Genomic DNA, 19,500 nt, shown 5'->3' with positions numbered 1-19,500 from the left:
ATCAGAAGTTGAAAAAGATGAACTTTTAGCTTCGGGCCGTTCAACCAATCAGGGACTTCTACCCAGTGATGTAGCGACGTTATTACCCGGAAGAAGGAGAAGAAAGAGAAAGACCCGAGAGCCACAAACACCAGAACAAGAAATCTACGCAGTGTCATTAGTGGAGTATAAATATGCTGCAACCGGTGTGCTGATCATGTCTGCTAATGGGTTTTATGTAATAAATACACTAAAGACACTCTCTCGACCTGGAAGACAAGGTATTCGCAGACCGCAATAGACACCCTGGACACGCATCAAGTATTTTTCTCCCATTCATCTACGGCGTCCAAGATGTGCATCGAAGGCTTCTGAACGAGGCGTCCAACTAGAGGCATCCAGTTCGTTTTCTGACGCCGCGATCTGAACGCAGCTTTAAACCACCTGTAATTTAATAAATGTAAGGTGGATCTGTTTAATGTCATACTGTGGAACATTCCAGGCAGAGCAATGATATATGCATAGAAACTAGAAGACTTTTTGGAGCTTTCTACCATGTTGTTCCCTCATCAAAAACAAAAGGAAGCATCAAAAATTAAACTAAAACTGATTAAACATTGTTAATTGTTAATAGTTGCTTTTGGTGAATATCGCATTTTCAAAACAATAAAAGGTAATATGGCGATCTAAATATGTTATGTGCTACCTCATACTTTACTATAGTACGGCCCTGTTGCTGCTACTAGTTGGACCCCAGACCTTCTTGGACCTATTGGACTTACGGTGCGTATGAGCCAGTGCAGGGTGGAGCTGGCAGACGAGTAGTGGGAGCTGTAGTGACAGGGAGGGGTCTGCTCGTCGCTCCAGTTGTCATAGCGATCGGCAAAGAAGGCGGCGCGTTTGGGGTTCAGGGCTCCGATTGGCTGCAAAAAGACACAAAATATGATCCATGTTAAAGGAGACATCACCTGAAATCTACTCCTATGAGCTTTTAACCACATTACGACGCCGGGAGCACATCACCCCTGAGCTGTCCTCCCTCCACTGCCTCCCTGTGGGTTTTAGAGTCCCAGTTTAAGATTTTATGATTTGTTTTTGAATCTCTTCAGGCTCTGGCACCTTCTTATTTATGTGAATTGTTTACTTTGCACACTCCGGGCAGAACACTCAGGTCATTGGACCAGCTGCTGCTAAACTGCCCAAGGGCCAGACTCCAAACTAGAGGAGATAGAGGCTTTACTGTAGTGAACCCTAAACCGTGACAGGCCCTCACGTTACACATCAGAGCTGCTACTTCCCTGGAGAGTTTTAAAACGCTGCTGAAAACGCACTTTTTTACACTGGCTTTGATTTTTTATAGTTTTATCTGTGTTTTTAACCTTGTTTTCTCATGTTTTCTTGTGATTTATTCATATTTTTATTCTCATATTCCGTTTTATCTACATTGTTAATCACTTTAGGGCAGTACTGTCTGTTTTTAAATGTGCTATATAATCAGTGTTGGGAAGGTTACTTTTAAAATGTATTCCCCTACAGATTACAGATTACATAACCCAAAATGTAGTTTGAAACGTAATCCATTAAATTAGTTAAAGCGAGTAACGTAATCTGAATACTTTGGATTACTTGATTTGCTGTAGAGAAGCAAAGACTAGCACATAACATAACATAAGATGTTTTGTCTGCTAAAAGACAATAAAAAGCCCAGACTTTACTTAACCAAATTAAAAATATTATTGATAGAAGAGGAGAAGGAGACACGGTCTGCACAGCATGGTTTAGTCCTGTTAAATCCTTTTTTAGTCCTGTTTTAGTCCTTGTTTTAGTCCTGGTTTAGTGCTGTTTTAGTTCTGGTTTAGTCCTGTTAAATCCTTTTTTAGTCCTGTTTTAGTCCTTGTTTTAGTCCTGGTTTAGTGCTGGTTTTAGTCCTGTTTTAGTCCTGTTTTAGTCCTGGTTTAGTCCTGGTTTAGACCTGGTTTAGACCTGGTTAAGTGTCCGGCAATGAGTGGAATTACTGAAAAAAAAAAAAAAAAAAAAAAAAAGGGATATAGCCCAAAATGTGAAAACAGAAAAATACCTCTGTGTAATCCATTTATTTCAACAAAGTAACTGTAATACCAATTACACGTAACTACATTCGTAAACATCTGTAACTGAATACAGTTAATCATAATTTGTACTCTGATTTTATAACATTTATTTGTTATTTATAGTTATTTTGGCAAATATATGTCAATGTTTTTTGATAAATCTATCTCCATTTGATCTGATTAATGTTCATTTAGGCTTAAAATAACACAAGCAAACTGTACTGCACTGAAACACTCTGTGCCCCCTTTTTTAGACCCTCACCCACAGTTTGAGAACCACTTCTTTAAGAGAATTTCCACTGGCTCTTTACACAAAACTGTGAAGAAAGTGGGTAGGATTTTTAAACCTGTTTTTCAATTTCTAACTGGAGTTACATTCTCTTACTGGTTTTGCAGCGGTATTTACCAAGCTCTGCACATTTACCAAAGGCACGTCATGACAAACACAGATGCATTTGTGCACTTTTATTGGCAAACTTCAACCACGTCATGGTAAGTTAGTTGCCGACAGCAGTGGCCGTAATGAAATATGATCGCACTTGTCGAGTGTCAGACCTCGAGTCCGAGACAAGACTGAGTCCAAACACCGTCAACACTGAGACAAGACCAAGTCCAAACATCAAGTCCAAACACCAAGACCGTAAAAAAAAAAGTCTCGAGGCCAGTCTCAAGACCAAAGCCAGTCTCTCAAGTACTACAACACTACTTGACCTAAAAAATGATCAACTGTATGAACAATCACCTGCTGTGTGACGATGGACCAACATGAGATGATTTGTCAGTTTATAGACACAATTTGAGAGGGTCCGTCAAACGCTTTTCTCCATGGACATGTTATTACTTTGTCTGAAATGTTTCACAGTATGGCATTAAACCTTTCTATCTTCAGGGAGACTAAACCTGACCAAGTTACAGGTCAGATCTGTGGAGACGCGACCCCGCTCACAGTCAGAATGTTTGTTTTTCTAGGTATTTTTGAGCTATAAAACCACCTGTAATTGAATAAATGTAAAATAGAGCTGTTTAATGTCACACTGTGGAACATTCCAGGCAGAGAAATAGCATATCCATAGAAACAAGCAGGTTTTGAGATGGCTAACAATAAGATATTTTACTGTTACTGCTATAATCGCTGTTAATGAGGTGGCTACTTGATTTTATGACATCAAAATCCAGACTTTTTGAGATAAAAGCTCATGAATGTAAACAAGTCAGAACCCAAACATCTCATCTGGAAACCCTGAGTTCTTAAGACGCACATGACCTCCTCCTTATGATTATTCCAAAAGACTGGGCCACTCTTTTATAACGTTATAACTTATTAGTATAAGAAAAATGGCAAATGTCTCCTTCAGAATATAAAATGGGAGTTAAAGGTCTCATATTATGCGAAATTGACTCTTTGAAGCTTTTTGTCGTGTCATAATGTTGTTACCTTGTCACAAACATGCCTGGAGTTCTGTTTTGTTTCTTTCACACATTTGAGAAATCCTTTATTTTTAGTCTGTCTACATTTCCAAAGCGTAAAAAGGGAAATGGTCACATTTTGACACAGAGCTTTTTCACCTTCAAGGCTCTCAAAGCTCTTTACAACAAGGAATCACTCACCCATTCACACACCAGTGTACAAAGACATTGGGGGTGAGGTGGGCTAAGTGTCTTGCACAGGGACACAACGACGGCATTCATCTGTAGGAGCTGAAATCAATTGAGCCAACATGTGGGTCAATGTATCTCACGGCTCAACCAATGATGTTTACGTCGAAAGCGGGATTCGAACCGTCAAGCTTCGGATTAGTGGAGAAACGCTCTACCAGCTGAGCTACTGCCGACCAAAATGCTCGTTTCCACCTTGTTAAGTGTTAGTTTTTCACATTAACATCTACCTTTTACCTTTTGTTCAGTAGGCCCTGGCAATTCCTGTCGTAGTTCATGTTTTGTAGTCGTTTTTGCTTATTTTGGTGTAGCTTTTTCCTTTAGCGTTGTGTGCCCTCTGTGTTTTATTTTGATGTTTGTCCTGTCTGCTTCCAGTTTTGAGTTTTTCTTCCTGTCTGATAGTTTGCCCCGCCCTAATGCGTTACACCTGTATCTGTGTGCATATTATCCTTCCAAATTGGATTTCCGAGTAAGCAACATGAGTGACACGCCCCTTTTCCTGGAACGGCGCGACTTGGACCTTGGAGGCGGAAAAAGTAGACCAAGCAAGGATTCCGAATCAGAATCCAAGATGACGCCGCCCACTGTGACATGTAAATATGAACTGTTTTTTATGTTTGGACACTTTGATGGTTTAAATGACAATTTAATTCACCTGTATTACTGCAATACTTTACCTCTGTATCACTGCCTATGAGTTTGAGTAGTCAGTGTTGTGGTGAGGTCAATATTGAACAAATACATGATTTAACGGGCATTAATGTCCCTAAGGTTGTAACAGAAGAGAAATCATGACTTAAAATGAAGTGCAAATTTCAAAAAATTTAATTAATTAAAGTGGCAGCGTTTTCATAAGATGAGGGAACAGTCATAATCATAATCCATGTAGTCTGACAGCATCCATCCATCCATCCATTTTCTTCTGCTTATCCAGGGCCGGGTCGCTCCCCAGACTTCCCTCACCCCAGACACTTCCTCCAGCTCCTCCGGGGGGACACCGAGGCGTTCCCAAGATAATCAAATGCGGGGTTAATACCCTGTGTTCTCCTGTGCCCTGGGTTGGTCCATTGTCAGTGTCAGTGTCTTGTCATGACAGTTTAGTTTGGATTTTTGGATTGTTATTAAAGAACTTCAACTGCAGTCCTGCATTTTGGATCCTCCCTCTGTTTCCACGTGACAATCCCAGGGTCGAAATCATTCAAATTATTCTAGTGAAGGTGTATAGAGTTTAAAAACAGTGGAGCACTTCCTGTTTTTGCCACAGTTTTCAGTTTGAGAGGCTAAACGTGCTGGATTTGTGTGTTAAACATGTGTGAATGAAACAAAACACAACTCCAGGTCTGTTTGTGATGAGGAAACAACATTATAAAACAGATCAGAAAACTGCGTAACATGGACACTTCCTTTAAAATACTCAAAAACTCTCCAAACGTCTTGTTAGTCGTGTCAGAAGTTGCAGTCGGCTGTAGTCTGAGCGCAGAGTCACAGATACGAGCGTCTCCAGTTAAATGCATTAGCTGATCCTGGTAGATTAACCCTTGCTGACCCGACCTAAACACATCCACCTCCTGAAACATCTCCTCGCGCTTGTTCCTCAAGAGTCCGGAGAACATCAGAGCTACTGGGAACCGCGCCGGGAGTGAACAAGACGGACGACCGCTGCAATACAAAGCGTCAACAAGGCCTCAAAGCTAAGCCTGCTCATCCATCAGGAGATTCAAGACGGGGGGAACTGTACAGTGCAAACGCTTAGTGTGTTTGACAGCTGTGTTAGCAAATGTGTATGAGTTATAGCAATTATGCGGTTTAAGAATGAAAACAAAAGTAGCGTAGTTTGAAATAGTTCCTGGTTTGCTTGTTCTGCCCGTTCTGAGTGTTTCTTTTGAGTACTCCAGTTTCGAGCGTGTTTAGAATACAGCAGGGCGCTCGATCGGTAAACATACGCATGCATTTTCATCAGAAACACACTGTCTGTAACCTCAGGGGAAATATGGACAAATGCACTATATCCAAACTCAGGACCACAGTGAAAAACTTCTCCATCTCTCTTTCTCGGTTTCCTCCAAAACTGAACATTTTAAGTTATAACTGGGAAAGGGAGTGAGATTAAATACATTCTACTTCTTCATCTTCTTCTCACACTATACAGGATTCCCACATGTGTGCCATACCGTATTTCAAAAATGTGTTTATGATCATAGCTCCTCTACTATGACGTTACTGTGAAGATTTGGAGGGAGCTCACAGATTCTGGAGAGTGTCTGTGTGTCTGTTTGGTGACAGTGTTTCTCAAGAACAAGCTTCACAGAACAGAAAGAACACCCTGAAGATCACTGGCAAAGAGCAGAAAAATGTGAGTTCCTTTAGCAGTGAGCTGGCCACAGGACAGTCACCCTCTGAACCCCGACCCGATCACAGTGATGTTGCACCATGGATCTATTAAAATAACTGGATGGGGTGTTGCTGCTTGTAGCTGCCTCCAGCTGGCTGTAGTGGACACTCACTGGTTCTACAGCAAAAAAAATCCCCTGAACTGAGAAAGGATTTTTCTCATACAGTGCAATGTAATCACAAACTGCTCATGTTCGGCTGACAAGGCACTTAGAGCTTTAAGAAATGTCAGATTTTGTGGCCATTTTTATCTATTTTCAGATCATAAACTTTTTCTCAGCTCAAAATCCTTCAGTTGTCTTAAAAAACACTTATGATCTTTAGCTCTGGCTCCGCTCTGCTCCTCTCGCTCTGATTGGTCAAAGCGACGAACGTGTGATACACGAGACGGCGCTCAGTGCGTGAGCTTGCATGCATTCATGTGCACTACTGCACATGCCCAGAGCCACCGGAAGTACCTCCCCGGGCTAAAGACTAATCTGGAGTCAAGAGAAATTGGACTCGGCCCATTGACTTGAATGTGCGGCCATTTTGAAACCCCAGGGCTTGTGTTGCACAGAATGGCCACGTCCATCACTGTGATGCTGAGCCTCCTCTGCGTGAGGAGGAGAAGTTGATGCCATCAGGGCAATGGCACAGAACACCGTTAACAATAAAGAAGTGTACAAAGGATATTGTAAGATTACCAACCGCTGTGGGCTTGATAAAGCAAATCTATACAACAAAATGGACTTTTCAAAGTTTTGAACCAAGTGAACCACCTGATGTATGTATATGATCTTGTTGTGTTCAGCCCAAGCGGTGCACGTCTCCAGGAACTACTGAATGTATGCTCCAAGTGTGGTGTGGCATTTATAAAATATAATGCCAGTAAAAGTATAATAAGGGTCTGTAAAACTAAGGATGATAAATATGCAGTTTCAGTTTGTATTGTGTGGTAATGCTTTGACTAAGGTGACACATACAAATATTGGAAACATTTTATCACAGATGATGTGTCAGATGATGAGGACATCTACAGACAGTGTCACATGATGTTTGCACAGGCTCACATGCACACGCACAGGTACAGTGGAAGTGAATACTGTGGTTTTTGTTGAGTTCTGGTTCAGGCCTGTTTTAGTCTGCTTTAATCCTGGTTTAGTCCTGGTCCCTCATGTCTCAGGTCACTATAGGACAGTAGTGCAAATATCATGAGCCTATACAGCACAGGTGTCAAACATAAGGCCCGGGGGCCAGATCCGGCCCTCCAAGACCTTTAATGTGGCCCTTGAGTGATTTTCTACTAAAATATTTTAATTATATTTTCTATTAAAATATTGGTAATTTTCTGCGGTGTTTATCATAGCAGCGTCTCCAGCGCCTCTGTACGTGGCCCCTCCCACCAGAGCAGCACAAATGAAGACTTGTCTCTTTCCAAACGCTCTTAAAGGACGATCGTTTTGACTGTTGACCGTGACACCCTCATCAACAAAATGTCCAAAATGAGAAAAGTGGAGCCGAGTGCAGGATTTTCCAAGATAAATGGACTTATTCTTATTTGTATACAAGTTCATGTTAAAACATTGTGTTGAAATTAAATTTTTCTTAAAGTTTTAGGTTGTTCATAATATTATAATATTATAATAAGAAAGAGTTCATCAATTAAAAAAGATTTCTGTAATAGATTTGTGTTTCTCTGCACAAATATTTGAACTTATTGTTATTTTTGAGGTTTATATGCCATGAGTTTTCTGATCCGGCCCCTTTGGGATCAAAGTAGGTTGGATACGGCCCCCGGACCAAAATGAGTTTGACACTCCTGCTATACAGGGTGTTTTCACCATTGCCAATAGCTCTGGTTTGACATTTAAGTTGTAGGTGTTTTATATTTGTTATTTTTTTATATTACACGCTGATGTGATTGGTTACAGGTAATCAATCGCACCTATCAAAATACCGTCTTTATTCTTTCGTTCCTTCGATCGGGACTTAACAGTAGCGCGACATTCAAACACTATTTCCTACTTAACATCCATATAAGTGAAGGTCTCGCTCGCTAACCTCAGATAGTCCATTACTCCACCGCAGCACAGCAGTAACCGAGACCGCATGTGTGTGGAGGTTTTCATGTGTTCACGGGCCAATAACTGCTTTAACTACGTATTTAATGGAGAACTAACCACTTTCTCTGTCTTTTCCATCAGCCCGAGCGTTAGTGCAGCCCAGAGGCCCATCAGCAGTCAGGACTCATACAGACACAAACGGCCGCGAATGGGAAAGTCATCAGTGATTCAATCTGAGTGAGGACATAAAAAGTATAAGTCTACACTGATCCCGGGCTTAGACGGACAATATTAAAAATTATTATTACGTTTTCCATTCGCATAAGTTGGAAGTTCACGGTCGTTTTGAACTTTCTGTGTTCAATAAATGTACAATAGCCTTGAGGCGCACACAGAGGAGCTCAAATTTTCAAGAAGAAACAAGCAAAATTTGATAAAGATCGATATATGTAAAGAGAAAAAAAAATGTGATAACTTTTTTTTTTTTGCCAAATCTCCGCGCCCTACATTTTACTGAAGTCAATTTAAGATACATTATTGATCCTGAGGGAAATTCAAGTTGTGCTGAAGCGACATTTCCACCGCGATTCTCAGTGGGCTTTGTGTCTCGATCAAAGGTCTCAGTTTGAGGAGAGGAAAAGAGAAAAAGTGGGGCATCACAGCAGTCTCCAGGGCAACCTAAGTGACAACAGGAAAGGCCTCACTCTTAGGCTGTGTTCAGACTGCAGCCTGAAGTGACCCAAATCCGATTTTTTCACCCCTGTGCGACCTGTATCTGATCTTTTAATGACATTCTGAATGACACAGATACATTTTTTTCCAAATGTGACCCACGCCACTTGGAGATGTGCTCCTAAAACCGATGCATATCCGATCTTTTGACGTGTGACATCAGTCTGAACGGCCAGGTCGCATTCATCCCACCTACACGTCACAAATGTACACAAACATTCTTCTTGTCATATGAAAATTGTGTATGAACTCTGTATCAGTGAAACAGTGAAACACAGATCAATTGCTCCACTCTTGGCTGCGACTCTGCACGCACATGTTCCTTTCTACGGACGTCGCTGCCGCTGCCCCACAAAACTCCATGTCCAAAAACCTCGTACTTCTCCTTCTCAATCTCCTCCTTAAAACAAATAATCTGTACATGTTCTGGCTCCGGTACGACAACAACTTTAAAATCTCTAGGTTTTAGGCTTAGGTGACTTCTGTAAACACTGAGCACCTTCGCTGTATGTGGCGTCGTCATGTCCTCCAATGCTCATGTGGGACACTTTTGGGGCGTTTAAAGTTCATACATACAAGTCACATTTAATTGGAAATGTAAACAACCTCGCAAAAAAATTGGATTTCACCAAAAAATCCAAACTGAGCATTAAGCCCTGCAGCCTGAACATAACCTTCCTTAGCTATGTTGTTTCGGTTAGTGACAAATTGGTCCATTCCCTCAAAGTATTTCCTCTAGAAGGTCTTCTACCACATATGGTGTCAAAAGCATCTCAAATCATCTCCCTCTTGGACGCTCTCCATGGATACAGGAAAAGCAAACAGCTCATTTCACACAATCCAACTAGACTGTAAATACAAATGGACATGGCTAATGCACTAGTCACCGCATTCCAAATAGGAAGATCACATGCGGCTCTTCCGGCTCCTTCTAACCCCGGCTCCCACTGACTTAAGCCCTATTTGCGTGGGATAAGTACAACCACAGGATAAGCGAAGTCTGTAAATTCCTCTATTTTACTGACAATGACAAAGAGATCGAAAGAGAAAAGAACGGGGAAAGAAAAGAAAGAGATATAAAAGGCTCGCAATTATAACAACACTGAGATGCAGACTCGCACGAGACTAGTATTATCAGCAGACATGGCGACCTAAGTGACAACAGGCAAGGCCACACTCTAAGGCTACGTTCAGACTGCAGCCTGAAGTGACCCAAATCCAATTTTTTAGACCCTATACTCCTGTATCTGATGTTTTAATGACAGTCTGAACGATACAGAATCGATTTTTTCTAATGCGACCCAGGCCACAACTGATACATATCCGATCTTTTGACATGCGACTTCAGTCTGAACGGCCAGGTCACATTCATCCCACCTACACGTCAGGCTCAGAGTCTCGTCAATTGAGGGAAAGTGAAGTTAGCGAGTTCATTAATATTTGGGGGGATTGCCGTATTCAGGTTAAAATGGAGGGGTCTTATTGGAACCGGGCCGTTTCTGAATCCAATGCTCCAATGTCAACAAAAAATAAAGAGCCAAATACAAGGAGGCTAAAGATTCAAACAAACGAAGCGGCCGTGGACGTGTGACCTGTCCATTTTACCGAGAACTGGACTGTTTTTTGGTAGACAAGCCCAGCGTTTATTCTACTTCCATATGTGACATCGTTTTGTCCTCCAATGCACATGTGGGACACTTTTGCAGCATTTAAAGTTCACACTGGAGATCACATACAAGTTGCAATTAATTGGAAATGTGAACGACCTCGCAAAAAAATCAGATTTCACAAAGAAACCCGAATTGAGCATTAAGCCCTGCAGTCTGAACTAGGGATGGGCATGATTAATCGATTAATCGATAATTGATCATTAAGAATTTCATCAATTACGTTAATTTTAATCGACAAACCGAATGTAGGTTGCTGTGTGTAGCGTGACCAAACAGGTGTGTACATGTGTCTCTGCACTCAGAAGGAGCGAGACACAAACAGTGGGTCAGTCTGCAGTGTACCGAAGCACAAATGCGTATTTAACGATGACTTGTTACAAGAAATTCCACGCTTTCCGTTGCGTTCGGGACAAGTGTGAGTCCATGTGCACAGTGTACAAAGCAGGAACATATGTTTCGGTGTCCAGTGGGAAAAAGCTTTACCAGGTGAGAGTCGCTCAATGTCGATGACGAGTCCCCACCTCCCTCCCCCCGTACGGTGTCCTGGTTTTGACAAACACAAATATGGTCACACTAACCTTGTATTCCACTGAGTCATGTCTTTTAATCTGACAGAAATTGAACTGCATCAGTGCACAAGAGCTGTAGTTTTTTTCTTCGCTGAGTTTATGCAAATTAGCAATGCGGTTTTAAGTTTCTGTGAGAGTTGCGCAAAACTGAATTAAACACATTATAATGTCAAACGGGCTGATGTGGCTCTAGAGTCGTTACGGTTTATATGTCGTAAAGTTGAATTTATTTATGCAGATTAGTAGTGCAGATAGTAATAATAATGATGATCATTTTAATATAAAAACGTTAATGATTAATCAATAATCGATCGTTAATTCTTCCGACGATCGATTAAGAAAATTTCATCGAATGCCCATCCCTAGTCTGAACGAAGCCAGAGTTGGTTAAATTCCCATGATATGATGTTACAAACTGAGCTCAAAAATCAAAAAGTGTCACAAAGTTCTCAGCGTGCGACACAAGTAGCCACAAAATCAGCCGACCGCTCCACCGCCATGAGAATATGTACAGTAAAAACACATGTCCCCTCTCAAATATCAAATAAGTCTTGTTAACCCTTTCCCTCCCTCCGTCATAATGAACACATCCTGTACCAGCCGGACCCATACTGTTCCACTTGTGGGTCCTAAATGAAACATATCGCCGTGCCCGGTTATTTGACAATCCAACATGGCGGCGGCTCTGGTGTTAGCGTGTTAGCCTGAGCGGAGCAGACGTTTATGGGCATGTGCGTGGATTTACGGGCTGATAATGGGCTCCGTGTGACGGGTGGGTCCGGGCTGAACACGGGGCGACCGCAGAGCTCCATCGCACCCTGTAAATGTGCCACGAGGCCACCAGGACCTGGGTTAAAGAAGACAGATTGTGCCTGTGTCTGCTATAGTTATAATAATAAGTGACACCCGCGGATCATTTTGTTATGATTACACAACACAATGTCAGATCTCTACACGTATCATTGATTCAGAAAATAAAACAGGAGGATGAAGTAAGTACATTTGTCAAACGGATTATAAGGTGCAGTATCAATTATGTTGAATTCTCTTGTCTATTTTCATACATAAAGTGTACCAGATTATAAGATGCATTGAGTGAAACAAACTGACGACACTTGAGACTGATCAGTTAGCCCAGGCGTCCACGATCCATCGGCAGATCGTGGTGTATTTCGCCCGGCGTCGCCTCAATGTCTTGGTGAATTTTTTTATTTATGTTTATTAAGGACATCACAATCGCATTAGACAAACCAGATGCATTGCTTTGAGTGTTTTAGCACAAGTGCGAGTTTTCAGCACTTGTCCATATAAAAAATATAAACTACACGCATAAAAACAGAGAATACAAGACACATAAACTACATACAGATAAAATATATACAGTACATTTTCAGTGGATGCAGTTTTGTTTGGAAACATACAATAATTTTAATTTCCTTTTAAATTTGTTGTAGTTGGTTTCCAATTTTAAATGAGCTGGTAAACCGTTCCACAGACGAGCCCCTTCAAAAGAGAACGAGGACTGACCAAGAGCCGTCCTGTACCTCGGAACAACACAATTACCACGAGTAGCGCCTCTTGTGTTCGCTCTGTGTGAACATTTTATGGTCCTGGCAAATTCTGAGTGTAATGGTGTATCGCAGTTAAGACACTTAATTAAATAATTTAAGATGATTAAAATTGATAAAATTTTCAAAGTTAAAAAGTTGATGTTTCTTTGTAATTTCACAGTGGTGCCAGTGTTTGGGCTTTTTGTCAAGGATCTTAAGGGTCAGTTTGTATAATGAACAAAGCGGTTTCAATGTAGTGAATGTGGATTATGAATGTGAATGTGGGTGGATGATTTAAGTTTGTTTTTTTTATTTCCTACGAGGACGACTCAAATATACATTGAGCAGTAGTGTGTTTAATGCAGCTTTGAGCACATTTGTTTACGTTTTACAGAAACTAAACTTAAAACCACATGGCTCATTTGCATAAACTATAAACACTGAAAAAAACAGCTCGCTCCTTGTGCGCTGATGCCGTCAGTTTCTGTCGGACTTAGTCTGCAGGTCATACGTCATATATTTTCTGTAGCATTGCATTGATGTCACAAATGTTAATGCAGAGCTATACTTCGCTCTTTACCCTGCGGGGCTCCTGACTGCAGTAGCCGTAATGCTCCGACAATCCATCACGTGGTGCGACTTAGTAGTTTACCAAAGTCGTACTAAAACATTTTGACAGATTTTTGAGCGCCGTGTACCACATAAAATCAGTTCGAGGTCAGTAAACACAACCAGAATTAATACATAAGGCGCACTGGATTATAAAGCGCACTGTCGATTTTTGAGAAAATTAAAGGATTTTAAGTGCACCTTACAGTTAAAAAAGAACGGTAAGAACATTTGTCAAACGCATTTTAATCCAAAAGGTAATGTAAAAATGTGACTACACCTCTTATCCGCTTTGTAGCAAAACAGGGTTGTGAATCAGTTTGTACTAAATTCAAATTAGATGATTCCAGGAAAATTACAAAAATCAATTACCGATTATTCTATTATTCGATCAGTTTGTCTGCACGGATTTGATTTACAGCACTACATCGTTGTTATTACTGTTTTATTAATCAAGTTTGTGTTGACACTTATTAGCTCATAACGTCACATGACCTGGAAAGTTCCACAATATGGCTTTAAAGGGTCTGTACCCATTTTTTCCTCTTATGTTTAAGCAAAAACTACCTTGCCCCAGTACAGATATATTGTTTTAAGCAGCTCTTGAGGTCAAAATAAGTCCACTGTGTACGGTCTGCAACTCATTTTAAAGTACAAAACAAAAATGTAAAAAAAATAAATAAATACTAAAGGTCAATTCAATTCAAAATTCAGCACAAATCTGAATCAAAATCACTACACTTGAAGCTTGATAGGACCTCAAAATCTCTGCGAAACACTACTCTTCAAGCTGATTTTTATTGAGTACTTTAATACTTTTACTAGATTTTTTTATTTGATACTTTTACTTTTACTCGAGTATTTGTTTGCTCTGGTATCTGTACTTTTACTTAACAAAATGGAGTGCTTGTTCCACCGCTGCTGTTCGTTATTTGTGAGTTATCTCCCAAACAGACGCACATCGTATTTCCGAGCTCAGATTAAATGACTTGAGGAGGCCGGAGCTGGAGTGCCCTGTCAGGAGAAGAGGAGCTCATTTTTGCTTGGCCTGTCAAAGGCACAGGACGCTCGGCTCAGGTCTGAAGTGATCGTCAACTCACAAGACAACGTGTGCGCTCGTGTGGGTCTACGGGAGGATGGAGAGAGGGAGGAGAGAGGATGGAGAGAGGGAGGAGAGAGGATGGAGAAAGGGAGGAGAGAGGATGGAGAAAGGGAGGAGAGAGGATGGAGAAAGGGAGGAGAGAGGATGGAGAAAGGGAGGAGAGAGAGGGAGGGAGAAACAGTTGCAATCACCAACTCACAAGTCAACATAAACACTACTGTAGGTCGACTGGAGGAAAAAGAGGGAGAGAAGGAAGAGAGAGGGAGGAGAGAGGGAGAGACAGAGAAAGGCAGAGACATACAGAGAGAGAGAGAGAGAGAGGGAGGAGGGAGAAAAGGAGAGAGAGGGAGAGACGGCGAGAGGGAAGGAGAGAAGGAGAGAGACGCAGAGAGGGAAAGACAGAGGGAGGAGAGAGGGTGAGACAGAAAGAGAGAGGAGAGACAGAGGGGAGAGAGAGAGAGAGAGAGAGAGACGGAGGGGAGAGGGGGAGGAGATAGGGAGAAACAGAGGCGAGGGAGGAGAGAGGGAGAGACAGAGAGGGAGGAGAGAGGGAAAAGAAACAGAGTTGGAGAGAGGGAGGAGAGAGAGAGGAGAAAGGGAGAGACAGAGAGAGGGAGGAGAGGGGGAGAGACAGAGGAGAGAGAGAGAGAGAGAGACAGAGGGGAAAGGAGAAAGGGAGAGACAGAGAGAGGGAGGAGAGGGGGAGAGACAGAGAGAGGGAGAAGAGACAAAGGAGAGGGAGAGAGGGAGGTGAGAGGGAAAGATGGACATGGGAAGGAGAGATGGAGGAGAGAGGGAGAGACAGATAGAGGGAGAAGAAAGGGAAGAGAGGGAGGATATAGGGAAGAGAGAGAGTTAGGAGAGAGAATGGTAAAAGCGAGGGAAGAGAGAGGGAGGTGAGAGGTAGAAACAGAGAGGTAAGAGAGGGAGAGACATACAAAAAGGAGAGAGGGAAAACAGAGGGAGAGAAAGAGAAGGAGGAGAGACAGCAGAGAGAGAGAGAGAGGGAGGAGACAGGGAGACTTCAGTTAAAAATGAAAGCTTATTACTATTTTGAACAATACAGAAGTTCTTAATTTAATTTATTATGAGTCTGTCTACATTTCCAAAGCTCAAAATGCTCTGTTCCACTTTGTGATGTCATGAAGCGATAGTTTTCAGGTTTACAGCTACTTTTTAAACTTTACTTCAGTAGAGATTGGCGATTCCAGGGGGTGAAATTTGTGTTTTCTGTTTGAAACTCAGCCTAAATATGGAGGGTTTGTGTGTTAAACTTGTGTGAATGAAACAAAACTCAACTCCAAGTTTGTTTTTGAGGAGGAAATAACTTTATAACACGACTTAAATCTCACAAGAATCCATTTTGCGTCATATGGGATTTTTTAAAACTTCTCTGCTTGTATCGTATAATCAATCTGTCACAAGACAATTAGTTTTCTCATGCCTTTATGTCCTCATGTCACACCAGCACCTGTCTGCCAGCACCTGTCTGCCAGCACCTGTCAGTCACACGAATAACCATTAGAATGTCATCAAACTGTGTGGGAGAGTGTGACACACAAGTATGCGCCGCGTCTGCCCCGGGGCGAGTCTTCACGCCTCCTCGCGGATCTTTACGCTTCACTGGGTGCTCACTGGGTGCTTATTGGGTGCTCACAGGGTGCTGACTATGTGTTTGCTGGGTGCTCATTAGGTCTTTACCGGATGCTCATTGGGTGCTCATGAGGTGATCACTCTGTGCTCACTAGGTCTTTACTGGGTGCTCTCCAGGGACTAACTAGGTGCTCATTGGGTGCTAACTGGGTAGTCACTGGGTGCTCCTTGGAGACTCACTGGCTGCCCACTGAGTGCCCACTAAATGTACGTTAGTTGCTCACTGGGTGCTTTCTGGGTGCTCACTGGGTGCTCATTTGGTGCTCACTTTGTGCTCACTGGGTGCTCTCTGGGTGCTCACTTTGTGCTCACTGGGTGCTCTCTGGGTGCTCACAATGTGTTTACTGAGTGGTCACTGGGTGCTCACTTTGTGCTCACTGGGTGCTCATAATGTGTTAACCGGGTGCTTACTGGGTGCTCTCCAGGTACTTACTGGGTGCTCATTGGGTGCTCTTGAGGTGCTCACTTTGTGCTCACTGGGTGCTCTCTGGGTGCTCATAATGTGTTAATCGGGTGCTCACTGGGTGCTCACTACATGTCCATTGGGTGCTCTCTCTCCGGGTACTCATTGGGTGCTCACTGGGTGCTCTCTGGGCGCTCACTAGATGTCCATTGTGCTCTAACTCTCCGGGTGCTCAGTGGGTGTTCACTGAGTGCTCATTGGGTGCTCTCTGGTTGCTCAGTAGATGTCCACTGGGTGCCCTCTCTCCAGGTGCTCATTGGATGCTCACAGTGTGTTTACCGGGTGGTCACTGGGTGCTCTCTGGGTGCTCATAATGTGTTAACCGGGTGCTTACTGGGTACTCATTAGGTGCTCACTACATGTCCATTGGGTGCTCTCTCTCCGGGTGCTCATTGGGTGTTCACTGAGTGCTCACTGGGTACTCTCTGGGTGCTCACAATGTGTTTACCGAGTGGTCACTGGGTGCTCACTTTGTGCTCACTGGGTGCTCATAATGTGTTAACCGGGTGCTTACTGGGTGCTCTCCAGGTACTTACTGGGTGCTCATTGGGTGCTCTTGAGGTGCTCACTTTGTGCTCACTGGGTGCTCTCTGGGTGCTCATAATGTGTTAATCGGGTGCTCACTGGGTGCTCACTACATGTCCATTGGGTGCTCTCTCTCCAGGTACTCATTGGGTGCTCACTGGGTGCTCTCTGGGTGCTCATAATGTGTTAACCGGGTGCTTACTGGGTGCTCATTAGGTGCTCACTACATGTCCATTGGGTGCTCTCTCTCCGGGTGCTCATTGGGTGTTCACTGGGTGCTCTCTGGTTGCTCACTAGATGTCCATTGGGTGCTCTCTCCTCTCTGTAGGTGCTCATTGGGTGCTCACTAGGTGTTCACTGAGTGCTGACTCTGGGTGCTCACTGGGTGCTCAATATGTGTTTACCGGGGCCTCATTGGGTGCTCTCCAGGTACTCTCTGGGTACTCACTTGGTGCTCACTCACTGGGTGCTAATTGGGTACTCACTGGGTGCCCACTGAGTGCTCACTCGATGTCCATTGTTTGCTCACTGTATGTATGCTCACTGGCTGCTCACTCGATGTCCATTAGGCACTCACTGGATGCTCTGCAGGTACTCAACAGGTGCTCACTGGGTGCTCACTGGGCTCTGAATAACCCTGGGTGTGTTTTGGCACGAGTTCATCAGAAGTGAGTGAAGCTCTCGCACTTATATCAGCGCCGTCTGCCAAACCCACACAACAAGAAGTGTTAACACGACCAACACCAGAAAAAACTAATTTGATCTGAATTGTCTGAGCAGTTGACAAAACAAATCCAGAGTTGTGTTTTGTTTCATTCACACATGTTTGAGTTGCATCTCCAAAACTCAAAACGCTCTGTTCCACTTTGTGATGTCATGAAGCGGCAGATTTCACATTAACAGCTCCTTTTTTTTTTTTTTTTACCTTTTGTTCAGTAGAAATTGGAAATTCCAAGTAAAGCTGCTCGATTATGGAAAAAAATCATAATTATCACGATTATTTTAGTCAATACTGAAATCATTATTATTAAAACGATGATTTTTTTGTTACACGATGCATTTATTCAGCATTTCTCTCTCAAAAAACACTTTGTTATTGATAATTTACGCAAAACTTTCAAATTAAAAATACATATAGGCTACAAATATGTACCTTAAAACAGATTTACGATTAATAAAATGAATAAAATACACTTTGAACATGAAACAAAGCATAGAAAAACATAAATGTGTCCAAAATAAACTATATATTCAGCTGTTCTACAATCCCTACATTCAAAAAACAAAATAAATATACTTATTTATATAGAAAATATCCCAAAAAATGAACTTTAAGCTTTAGGGAGCGCTCAGACTAGGACTTTAGAACCGTGTTGTGCCAAAGCAAAGTGTTTCAACTCGATTATATGAGTTTGGAGATCGTCATTTGACACACAAATCGAAATTGTGATCAAAATTCAATTGACTGCTTGGCAAAATATCCAAATTATTCTAGGTATGTGAAGCTTAAAAACCACAATCGAGCACTTCCTGTATGACCGCACTCAGGGTTTTTGTGTTACAGGTGCATTGCGTAACTTTGTGTAACTGAATTTTTTGTCTGGAATGTTTCACAGAATGGTATTCAAACGTTTTATCGTCACGGAAACCAAACTGGGTCACGTTATTGGTCGGATCTGCGGAGAGGCGACACCGTTTACAGTCAGAATAGCTGTTTTTCTTGGCGTTTTTGAGCTATAAAACCACCTGTAATTGAATAAATGTAAGGTTGAGGTGTTTAATGTCACACTGTGGAACATTCAAAGTGGAGCCTATTTGTATTTGTACAGTGATAAGACACGTGGGAAAGAACGGCGGTTGCGTAAGGTCCCGGGCGGCTGCGTGCTTGGACAGGGCGTGCTGTAATTGGGTGTAATTGAGTGAGAAGTGTGAATGGTTTGTTATGAGCGGGCTGATTGACAGGAGACATGAGCGGAGGTGACGCATTCAGGAGCAGTCTGAAAAACCACACTCATTCAAACGGCATCAGCTTCTGCTACGCTCACGGCGAGTTAGTCCGTTCAGAGGCGTGTGAAGTTTCATGAGAAGTGAAAGTCAGTCAATACCAAAGGAAAGAGAGAAATAGTTCGGTAATGTTCCAGTTTTGCACCTAATTTATTCTTGATTTGGTCCTGCTCTAGTCCGGGTGCAGTTCCAGTTCGGTCCTAGTTTCGGCCCAGTGTTGATGTAATATTGAAGTAATGGGATTTCATCACTTTCAGACTTTGTGTACTTGTACAAAGGGGCGCACCGATACTGCAATCAGATTTCGGCACTGATACTGAAAGGTTTGCTGGATCGGGTATCGGTTCCATGATGTAGGTTCGGGCAATATCCTGGCTGGGCCGTTAATACGTTTATTTACAGGCTGATTTTGGCCTAGGATGTGTGAACTTACATTCATACAAAGTTTTTCAGTAGTTATTT

The 19,500-nt window shown here is 42.4% G+C and overlaps 1 protein-coding gene across 1 annotated transcript in view; it reads right to left on the bottom strand.

Annotated features, from left to right (window-relative positions):
• LOC110174043 (neurobeachin-like) overlaps nt 1-19,500 on the bottom strand; it is a 783,761-nt gene that overhangs the window by 111,329 nt on the left and 652,932 nt on the right. The window contains exon 48 of the mRNA XM_055166710.1: nt 762-902. Coding sequence (XP_055022685.1) covers nt 762-902 — 141 coding nt within the window. The remainder of the gene's footprint in view (nt 1-761; nt 903-19,500) is intronic.

The sequence above is a fragment of the Boleophthalmus pectinirostris genome, unplaced genomic scaffold (genome assembly GCF_026225935.1).
Source record: "Boleophthalmus pectinirostris isolate CB_2022bp ecotype Guang Dong unplaced genomic scaffold, ASM2622593v1 HiC_scaffold_9, whole genome shotgun sequence".
Taxonomy (NCBI): Eukaryota; Metazoa; Chordata; class Actinopteri; order Gobiiformes; family Gobiidae; genus Boleophthalmus; species Boleophthalmus pectinirostris.
Note: the sequence above shows the minus strand (reverse complement) of the source record. Positions and strands in the feature narration are given on the sequence as shown.